The 11,371-nt window shown below is 39.8% G+C and overlaps 1 protein-coding gene across 7 annotated transcripts in view; it reads left to right on the forward strand.

The window, feature by feature from the left end:
* Positions 1 to 11,371, forward strand: part of LOC127991607 (NACHT, LRR and PYD domains-containing protein 12) — a 143,947-nt gene that overhangs the window by 33,050 nt on the left and 99,526 nt on the right. For 4 of the 7 annotated variants that reach the window (XM_052591588.1, XM_052591593.1, XM_052591594.1 and 1 more), the window contains exons 2-7: positions 5,589 to 5,695; positions 5,774 to 5,908; positions 6,665 to 6,712; positions 8,904 to 10,689; positions 10,865 to 11,038; positions 11,135 to 11,305. In XM_052591588.1, coding sequence (XP_052447548.1) covers positions 5,617 to 5,695; positions 5,774 to 5,908; positions 6,665 to 6,712; positions 8,904 to 10,689; positions 10,865 to 11,038; positions 11,135 to 11,305 — 2,393 coding nt within the window. In that variant the 5' untranslated portion in view covers positions 5,589 to 5,616. The remainder of the gene's footprint in view (positions 1 to 5,588; positions 5,696 to 5,773; positions 5,909 to 6,664; positions 6,713 to 8,903; positions 10,690 to 10,864; positions 11,039 to 11,134; positions 11,306 to 11,371) is intronic. The other 3 variants (XM_052591592.1, XM_052591590.1, XM_052591591.1) reach the window with 3 other exon arrangements.

The raw sequence follows: 11,371 nt of genomic DNA on the forward strand, positions 1-11,371 counted from the left end.
CACAGTTACAGTAAATACAGTTTAAACCACATTACAGAATTACAAAAAATTACACAAAATAGCAGAAATATAAAACTACTCATTTTCTAATTGGCATTCATGGGCAACCAATCAAACCTTATTCCAGGAACAGGAACTGGCTCCAGAAATAACTTCTTCAGTATTCCAAATGTGTACCTGAGTTCAGGAGGGTTGCTCAAGTTCAGTCCATAAATCAGTCCCAGAAACATGGTTTTGCAGACTGTAAACTGCTATAGGTCCTGAAGAACTGTATCCTTTAAAACTCCAACTTCTGCTGGACTGTCTTCAATGATACAGCTTCAGATATATTCCCACGAGTCTTCTGGATCACCTCCTGACTGCTGGCAACGTCTCTATCCTAGAAGTATTTAAAAGGATGGAGAACTCAAATTCATGTGTATTAACTTTAACAAATCATTTATTAACCTTGAAAAAAAAACTCACCATATACTCCATACTGCTAGGGTCTTCATTTGGATACTTCAATTTCATTAGTCTGAAGATTTAGACTCAAAATTTAGACATTGTTTTTTTTTTTCTAAAATTACATGAAAAAAAAAGTCAGTCATTGATCTTCTTATGGGAAATCCAGGCAAGCAGTCAAGATGGGATTCTCACAAACATTACAGTGGGAAATGGTACACACATCTGGAGCCTGTACGGTAAGCAACAGAACTGGAATGTTCCCAGACCCAGAAACATAGTAAGGACATCAGTAAAACAGTCATGTGACACCAGTGGTTCAACCATAAATTTACAAAGTAAACAAAAATACTTTTTTGTGCAAACAAAACCAAAACAGCGACTTCAACAATTCAACAATTCTTCTCCAAATCACATCTTCCACCATTAATCAACAGCACGTAAATAATGCATGCGCATTGTGCTGCTGACCTAGAACACGCATGCGCGGAGCCTTGATTACACACAGAGGAAAGCAACGTTCATGCCTCTTGTTACTCCCCATAATGGCAGAATATGTGATTTGGAGAAGAATTATTGAATAAAATTGCTATTTTTGTTTTCTTTGCACAAAAACATATTCTTGTACCTTTGTAAAAGTGTGGCTGAAGCATTGATGTCACATGGACTGTTTTACTGATGTCCTTACTGTGACTCTGGGAACATTTCAGCTGCATTGCAGCCTTTATGGAGGTTCAGAAATCTCTTGCATTTTCATAAAAATATTAGGGATGCACCGGTTGACCCGCCATCAATCGGAAACCGGAGGGGTTTTGCTTAAAATATGCGATTGGTAATCGGCCGGTCTTTGGCCTTTTTTTCGGCCGATTTTTCCGGAAGTGCGTCCGCGTGCTCAGACTACATGAGTAATTAATAGGACTATCACTTTTGTGAAAAAAATAATTTTCGATTTTTATGACATAAGTGTTCATTGAATCGATTGTAAAATCGGTTTTCCTTTTTCAACGTCAAATAACGGACTAATGTAAAGAGAGCGCTAGAAACGCACAAGGCAGCAATATTTCTTATTTATTGGCATGAAGTTTCGTGCAGAATAACAAACAGCAAAAAATATATGTGCAGAGGGGACGGCTGCCATGACAAAAGAAAAACATCAGTGCAGGCTTCAACCCGGCTGCATTTATGATTTAGGCAATTCAAAAATCTCCAAGATTATTTTAAATAATGATTCAATCCATTTCAAACAACTGTTCAAAAAGAAAATGCGCTCTGACCGCACTGATGTCCCAGGGACACTCAGGTACAGCTGCGCAATTCTCCACCACAGAAGCCAGTCACTGTCAGCTTGCTATAGCATAACTCAGAATCTCCTGTAACTAGAAGCGCGAATGAGGCGAATTCGCGTCTACCGCGCCGCGAGATCTCTAGACGCTGTATTCGCGTTTGGTGTGAACGCAACATAAGAGGTCGCTTTCGACGTCACTGGGTCTTATAGGCCCGTAAAATTGCTGGTATTTTCTGTCTAGAGCTCTTTCGCAACGCATACTGCACTTTCGGAATTCTTTATTTTCTTTTTCTGCTTGTTTGTGAGTTTTGTTACATATATATTTTTAATTGTTTAATTATTTTCAAATGAATAGTGTACATATTTGGTTAAAATCGATTCCCTATTTTCATTTTAGAAACTTTTTTTGGTTGGTCCGATCGATTGTGCAATGAATTTTGCCTATGGTAATTCTGGATGTCTCAAATTCTGCACAAATCTGTAAACACATGAAGTGCAATGTGTTACAAAAAAAAAAAAAAGGTTTAACAGCAAAACCCAATTCAGTTATCAAAATATTAAGTGATTTATTTGTGTGAGTGATGAATAGTGTCATGTTTACCATTCCTAAAGGAGGACCTGATTACATATCTGGAGCATTTGTATAATGTGAACAGCTCAGAGTAGTGTCCAGTTTAAAGTCATTGTATGACCACACCGCCATGTTCATAAACAAAGCTTCAAATACTCCCACTGTGCTGAGCCAGGGCTCTCCAAACTCGGTCATCATCTCATGGTTAGACATTTATTGATTATTTAGCTTTTGCAGTTAGTTAAAATATACATATTCTAACAAATAAAGGGAATTACTTCCGCCTTTGAAAGTCATTATGTATTACTAGTATACAATTAATTTATACAAATAAATATATTTTGCACACAAAATGAGATAAGAGAGAAACTCCTATTCGCCATTTGATTAGTTATAGGAGGAAGTAGCTGAATGACGAATCATTCTGTCTCTTAACATCTCTTATTGTAAGCCATATGTATAATATAAAGTAAAGGTAAGTGATAGGACGTTTTATTTTTGGATAAACATTTTCCTAATAAATACCAGTTTGGTTTGATCTAGCGCAGAACTAAAACTTTAATGAAATATTTCCCCCAATTATAAAATAATTTTATGATTAGCTAGCTCCACACTGGAGAGATGCTTTATAACAGGAAATCAAGTTATAATTCTAGCGACACTGACTCTGTATTTTCATGTTTAACATTGAAAAGCTATCTATTGCATAAGGACTGTTATATAAATAAACGTGACTGGACTTTTCTTTACTGGAGTGCCTGGAGAACCTCAGAGTTGCACGAGCTGTATGTTTGGTAGCACGTAGCGCCAAATCCGTTGACTGGTGTTCTCTACCGCGCGCTCAGTCGATTGCGTCATGCGTGCGGCGCTTCAAAGCGGGTCGAACAGTGACAGTGAGACTGTGCCTCAGACTTTTAGATCTAATGGCAGCAGCTTTTCCCGTAATTCGCCTGGGATTACTTCACATGCGCCCTTTTCAGTGGTGGACGAAAAGACGAAACATTTCGCCCTGTTGTCATCCTCATCCTCCAGGCCGGATTTATGGAATCTGTGGCCGTGGCCTCTGAGCGGAGTGAATTAATATGTCCCGGTCTTTCTGCTGAAACTACCGAGACTATACTGAATTCTAGAGCAGCTTCTACAAGACGCTTATATGCTTTCAAGTGAAGACTGTTTACAGCCTGGTGTGGCAATCATAATGTGGATCCAGTTTACTGCCCAGTGGCTTCAGTGCTGGAGTTCCTTCAGGACCGTTTTTCGGATGGAGTGACACCAGCCACCTTAAAGGTTTACGTGGCAGCCATTTCAGCTTACCATGAATATATAGACGGTACCTCAGTGGGCCGTCATCCATTGGTTTCTCGTTTCATACAGGGTGCGCGATGGCTGAAGCCTTTCCGCCCTGTGTGAGTTCCTTCATGGGATTTATCCATTGTGTTGCAGGGTTATCAGGGCATCTGTTGAGCCCTTGGAAACTGTACCGGATAAGATCCTGACTTTGAAGACACTTCTTCTCATGGCTTTATCCTCCCTCAAGAGAGTTGGGGATTTACAGGCTCTCTCTGTCTCACCCTCGTGCATGGAGTTTGCACTGGGCTCTATGAAGGTGCTGTTGCGACCAAAACCTAATTATGTTCCTAAGGTCGCATCTAACCCCTTTCGCTTTCAGCAGGTGGTCCTGGAGGCCTTATCTCCTGCTGTGGTGGAGTCTGGAGATCTAAGTCTTTGCCCCGTGAGAGCTTTAAAGACTTATGTGGATCGCACTGCCCCATGGCGTGAGTCTGACCAGCTGTTTGTCTGTTTCGGACACAAGAATAAAGGCCATGCGGTTACAAAACAGCGCATGTCCCATTGGCTGGTGGAGGCAATATCTTTAGCCTATGAGGCGCGCGGACTCGCTTCGCCCTTAGGAGTTCATTCCACTCGAGCTGTGGCTTCTTCTCAAGCTTTACTCAGTGGATCTTCTATGGATGATATCTGTGCTGCGGCAGGATGGTCCTCACCGAGCACTTTTATCAAGTCCTACAGTCTGGATGTGAGGATGGCTCCTGGCTCCCGGGTTCTCTCCGCTTGAGCAGATGCTTCCTCGGATCCCAGCTATCAGGTACGTCAGGCGTTTTGGTATATCGTTCCCATACGTGGTGACGTCACCGCAGCATCGAAGTGATCTATGAAAGGGAACATCTCGGTTACTTAGGTAACCATGGTTCCCTGAATAGGGAACGAGATGCTGTGGTCCTGGCCATGCCATACCTTGATAGCATTCTTCTACTTCAGTCATGAAATCTGAGTGAAATGGCACGCGGCACCAGGTATATCATGCGTACGCATGCGTGGGCGGTGCCAAGCGCTATTTGGCCAATAGGATTGGCGGGATGGTATAGGGCTTCAGACATTCATCACACCGAAGGTGTTCCCATACGTGGTGACGTCACCGCAGCATCTCGTTCCCTATTCAGGGAACCATGGTTACATATGTAACCGAGATGTTTCCTCAAACTGAAGTGCTATCTTCTTCTTTTGAATTGAATCAGGAGAGTGTATTACAATCTTGCGCTATAGCGCCACACTGGTCAAACTGCATTATTGCAGGCTTTCACATTAGGCATACGAGATCAAACCACTAACGTTACTCAAAAACATTTGACAATTTTTTTTTTACGTCAACGTTGTCGATAATGTCGACTAATTGTTTCAGCCCTAGTGTAACGTTATATATATATATATATACTCAAGTCAATACGTTACAGAGAGTCGTGCGCTTTCACATCTCCCAACCGCTCAAAATCATCTATTAACGGTGCAGTAAACCGATTACACAATACTAGACTGCAAAACAAAAGCACTCCAAAACAGAAACTCTAAGAGAAATTAAAGACTTTGACTTAACACAAGAAAAACTTTAGATTTTCTTACCTGACTGTTACCTCTTGCTCTCCTTCGCACCGTCATCAAATGCGTTGAAAATCGTCACTTCCGTTTTTTTTTTTTTTATTACAAAATTAAACCCTTTACGTTAGTTTAACGATTGATAATTAAGTAAAATTGAAAATGAAACCGTTTAAGTTGATTAAGCACAATACAATTGTGTTTTGGCGGAAAACTAAATATATTTGTGCTGTTTTAACAAAACATATGTGTAAAACGAACAGTGTCACAAATCCATTTTTTTGAGTGTATTTTATAACTGCTGCTATATTTTATTTACTTGTTTATTTAAAGAGTTGCTTATTTATTTCTGGAAAGTGTCTGGTGACATTTGAGTGATTAAAAAACTTTTTCTTCCAGTCCAACAGCAGTGAGTCGGTGAAGGACGATGGCACTTTTCAATGCACAATATCAGAATTGTGACACAGAAGATGCGCCTGAAAAAGAAAATGTGAAACTCAAAGAAGGTAATGAAGATACTGAATATCAGTAATGTTAAAGTTGTGATTTAGGAAAGGTAATGAATCTCTCTGTTTGTACTCCAGTCCAGAAGAGCAGCAGTGCTCACCCTGAAGTCAGTGTGAATGCTGAGACGGGAGGAACTGTAAATGCTCCTGTACTCGCTGGAAACATCATTAAAGGCTCAGTGATCATCACCAACTACAGCACTGCAGGACACGGTACTGTCACTGTGATTACTGAGACACCATGCTTACTAGCAGTCAGTGCCAGGGAAGTCGTGGCCTAATGGTTAGAGAATCGGACTGACAATTGAAAGGTTGTGAGTTCGAGTCCCGGGCCGGCAGGAATTGTGGGTGGGGGGGAGTGCATGTACAGTTCTCTCTCCTCCTTCAATACCACGACTGAGCTGCCCTTGAGCAAGGCACTGAACCCCCAACTGCTCCCCGGGCGCCGCAGCATAAATGATGAACACTGCTCCGGGTGTGTGTTCACTGCTGTGTGTGCACTTCGGATGGGTTAAATGCAGAGCACGAATTCCGAGTATGGGTCATCATACTTGGCTGTGTGTCATGTCACTTTATCACTATAATAATGCTGAGTGATTGTGAACACTATTCTTCTTAAAGTTCATGTAAGAATTAGATTTCTCTTCCTTGTCAGTTCAGTAATGATTGTTTCTCAGTCATCAATGGTCTGCACAGATGTGTGAAGAACTGTCACACAGAGTCATGTGCTAAATCTTCATTATTCACTGAGCCGCTTCACTCACACATGTTCTCTATGGTGACTGAACAGAAGGGAAGTGATACTCATAAAACACTCAGGAGGAGAATAACAGGGAGGCCTTTGAGAGACCTCTCACAATTCATTTATGGCCAAATTGTTCTTACGCATACATACTTTACAGTATTTTCTTTCATGTAGCCATATACTTTGTCACACAATTATTACTGTCCATTTCTTTCTCTTCACAGAGTCACAAAAAATCACAGAGACAGCAGAGAAACACACTAAAAAACAAGGTACAGGTTTATAAGTCGTATTCAAAACGATGTTTTTTTATATATAATTTTTGACTGTATAAATCACAGTTAGTGTAAGATTATCAATGACAATGAATAAACACACCTCCATGCAATGGCATTGTTCGTAATGTTGGACAGATCAGGGTTGGGAGTATTATTAATATTAGAACAGAGTTGATGTACTCTGTCACCATTTACAAATTAGGCATTGAAAAAAATACATATGCCTGGATGACTGGATTTGAATTAGAGGTGGGCATAGATTAATTTTTTTAATCTAGATTAATCTCACTGTGATCTTGAAATTAATCGAGATTAATCTAGATTAAAATGGCACATTCGAATTCTGCCGAAGGGGTTTATCAAGCTAGGTGGTGCATTAGAAAAGGGGCTCATCTCTTGTTTCCAAAATGCATCAAGTGCTTGAAAAAGCTGTAAACTAATTCCACATTGCACAAGGTGCAAACAACATAACTCCTGTTTCACACCAATGTTTAAGTTTTTTTCAAGTTTGTAGGTGTCACGGTACAGAAACCAAATAATTAAATGTAAAATAGCACTGGATAGTCTTCAATGTAAAAATGAAATATACAATCAAACCTACATTTATTCAGACACCTTCAACATTTCTCACATTATTACAGTTTTGCTATATATATCAAAAATTATATCTGGTGTCTGGATAATTTTTGGTTTGACTGTTAAAACTACAAAGTAATTCAGTCAAGAGCAGTGAGTGATTTTCATTTTCATTTTCTTGGATTAACATTACAGCAGCCAGTAGCTAAATTAGGCGCGGTCACTTTAAGAGACGATGAACGCATCCAATAAAATACACATCACATTTTCTTTCTCAACGGTTTACTTTCACTTAAGAAATAACTGACAGTTTTTACGAGCATAATTTCCAAGGTGGATATTTTGACATATTTCGTATGTATTTGTCGGCACAAGAGCAAAAATAATCAAATTCGATGTTCAAGTGTTTTGAGACGCCTTTCTCTGCGCGAGCCCTAAACACCAGAACACCGTGGTGTTGAATTGGGCTTTTTCACATCTTTTTGTTCGTTCAAACTGCGATTTGTATTTGTTCGTTCAGGTGCAGGAGGAACTTCGAGGAGACAGAAGAGAGCTCGGTTCAGTGTTGCTGTCCGTGATACGCGGCTCTCTCTCTCTCTCTCTCCGAACACATCGCTAGTAACCAGCTACTCTGTTCAGCTTTTCTGCGTCTTGTGTTTGGATGCTTTAATGTTTAAATCGACAAGCGGTAAGGCTTAAAAACATGTGAAAAAGATAAGCTTTCGTGACGATGCGCAGCAGTGGCCCGTCAACTGTCCTGAGCATCTTTTTAGGCTGCCCTCATTCAGTCAGTTATATAAAATATCAAAGTGAAAGTCATCATAGCTTGCTTAGTATAGACCCAGCTCCCAACCCAACTTTGACAATAGATTAACGGTGATATTTTTTTTATCGCCCGATAAGAGTCTCACGTTAACGCAGCACGTTAACGCCAATAACGGCCCACCACTAATTTGAATACATGAATCCATGAGAGACATGACAAATTTAGATGAAATCAAAAACCTCAAAACCGCATTACCAAAGTCCGTTTAAGTCAAGTCATTTAACTTGGCAGTCACCTTTGAAATGCCTCTCAAGCAGCTATTCCAGTCATGCAAGTTCAAGTATCTCTTTGAATGGGGAAACATTGCTGTTCAGCAAGTGAACAATTACATTTGAAATCAACAATGAAATCTGACAACAAGTGTCTCATAAGATTTGTTACTTATGCTCAGATAGTGTATAAAAGGTTTATTTTCAGGATAGACCTGTCATTGCACATACACAGTCCTAAGATCATCTCAGGATGCTGTTTCTATAGCAACAGAAGCTTAGTGCAGCTGCAGTGATGCGATGACTTGACCAATTAACAACTGGCTCTTTTATTCAGAAGCAGGACTATTCCACCATATTGTGTGTTACACTTTCTCTTATTCAAGTATTATGTGTGCACCATCCATGTATATTTAAAACATGTGGTGTTACTTTCAAAATGTATTTAATTACAATATGTTTAATTAATTCTGAAGTGATCATGCTGACGTAAAAGCTTTGTCGTGTCTTTAATAGAATGAAATCTGTTTTTGCTTTCCCCCTCTTTTATTAACTTAATCATCATTTAAAACAGCAGATTTGATTCTGAAAAGCTTCTTGGAAATTCACAAATGCAACATGAAGAAGAAAGCAGAACATATTTTTGAGGGCAAAGAAAAAGCGCATCTCCGGGATTTTTACACAGAGCTCTTCATCACAGAGGGAGATATGAAAGAGGTTCATCAGGAACATGAGATTCTGAAGATTGATGATGCTTTCAACAAGAACAAACAAACACAGGACAAACCAATCAAATGCAATGATATATTTACATTATTAAGGGAAAACAAATCAACAGAAAAAATTGTGCTGACCAAGGGAGTCGCTGGAATTGGAAAAACTGTCTCTGTGCACAAGTTCATCCTGGACTGGGCAGAAGGAGAAGCCAATCAGGATATACACTGTGTGTTCCTGCTTCCATTCAGAGAGATTAACTCGATGAGAAATGAAGATTTCAGTCTCCATGAGTTTCTGCTGGAATTTTATCCTGAACTAGAAGACCTGGAGAAAACCAACTTATATAAGGAAAGCAATATAGTGTTTATATTTGATGGACTTGATGAGAGTCGCCTGGCTTTTAATTTTAAAAGTAGAACATCACCAAGAGCCATTGTTCAGGAAAGATCATCAGTAGATATGCTGTTCACAGGTCTGGTCAAAGGTCAGCTGCTTCCATCAGCTCTGGTCTGGGTGACATCACGACCAGCAGCAGCCAATCAGATTCCTCCTCAGTATGTGGGTTTGTTCACAGAGGTGCGAGGATTCACTGACAGACAGAAGGAAGAGTACTTCAGAAAGAGAATCACAGATGAGAGTCTGGCTGAAAGAATCATCTCACACATTAAGATGTCTCGTAGTCTCTACATCATGTGCCACATCCCTGTGTTCTGCTGGATCACAGCCACAGTACTTCAGAATATTCTCATCAAGAACAGTGAAGAAAACATCAACACAACACTCACTGAAATGTACATCCACTTCCTGCTGATACAGATGAACATCAAAAACCAGAAATATGATGAACAAGAAGAAAGAGAATCTACAAAGAACTTAGGCTCAAATAGAGAAGTGATTAGAAAATTAGCCAAACTGGCATTTGAACAGCTGAAGAAGGAAAACATTGTGTTTTATGAGAAAGATCTGTCAGCATGTGGTATTATTGTGAGTAAAGACACTGAGTTTACAGGAATGATCGCTGAGATCTTTAAGAAGGAAGATGGACTTCATGAGAAGAAAGTCTTCTCCTTTGTGCATCTGAGTGTTCAAGAGTTCCTCGCTGCAGTGCATGTGTTCATCTGTTACCTGGAGAAGAACATGCAGGAGCTCCAGTTTTTCTCTTATAACCCCAAGGAAAATATCACATTACAGGAGCTAATGCTGACAGCTGTCAATAAAGCCATGCAGAGTCAGAGAGGACATCTGGACCTGTTCCTGCGGTTTCTGATGGGCATTACACTGGAATCCAGTCAAGACCTGCTCCAAGGTCTGATCACACACACTGAAGACACCACAGAGAGCATGAGAATAACAACTCAATACATTAAACAAGAGCTAAACAGGAATATCTCAGATGAAGCTTCAGTCAACCTGTTCTACTGCTTACTTGAGCTCAAAGATCATTCATTGTATGATGAAATCCAGAGATACCTCAGTTCAGATGAACATCCAGGAAGAAAACTCTCATCTTCAATGTGTTCAGTGCTGATCTACATACTGCTGATGTCAGAGAAGGAGCTGGAGGAGTTCAACCCAAAGAGGTTCACATCAACTTCAAACTACAAGAGACTCGTTCCAGCTATGAGATGCTGCAGAAAAGCCTTGTGAGTAATTTCACTGACTACTGTTTGATCAAATATTTTATTATATATCACTAAACAATCAAATGTCATAATATTATGTAAAATATCATGTTGTCCTGGTTATGAAAGGTACAGTGAGCTATAGCAGAAAGACTGAACATCAGAAAATAATCAGCATAACCTTCTGTTTTGGCAGATTTAACAGCTGTGGTCTTGATAAAACATGCTGTGAAAGTATATCTTTAGCTCTCCAATCTTCAGACTCACATCTGAGAGAGCTGGACCTGAGTATCAATGACCTGCAGGATTCAGGAGTGAAGGTGCTGTATGATGGACTGAAGAGTTCACACTGTCAGCTGGAGATACTGAGGTTCGATTTCAAACAGTTTCACAGATATTTTCCCCCATTAAATTAATAATTAAAAATCACATTGCTAAGATTTATTCTGTATGCAATCACTTTCAGACTTTCCTTATGTAATCTCACTGCTGAGTCCTGTGAGAGTTTGTCATCAGTTTTACAGTCCTCATCCTCCTGTCTGAGAGAGCTGGACCTGAGTAACAATGACCTGCAGGATTCAGGTGTGAAGCTGCTTTCTGATGGACTGAAGACAAACTGTCAGCTGGAGATACTGAGGTTCGATTTCAAACAGTTTCACAGATATTTTCCCCCATTAAATTAATCATTAAAAATCACATTGCT

This window comes from Carassius gibelio, chromosome A5, assembly GCF_023724105.1.
Source record: "Carassius gibelio isolate Cgi1373 ecotype wild population from Czech Republic chromosome A5, carGib1.2-hapl.c, whole genome shotgun sequence".
Lineage (NCBI taxonomy): Eukaryota > Metazoa > Chordata > Actinopteri > Cypriniformes > Cyprinidae > Carassius > Carassius gibelio.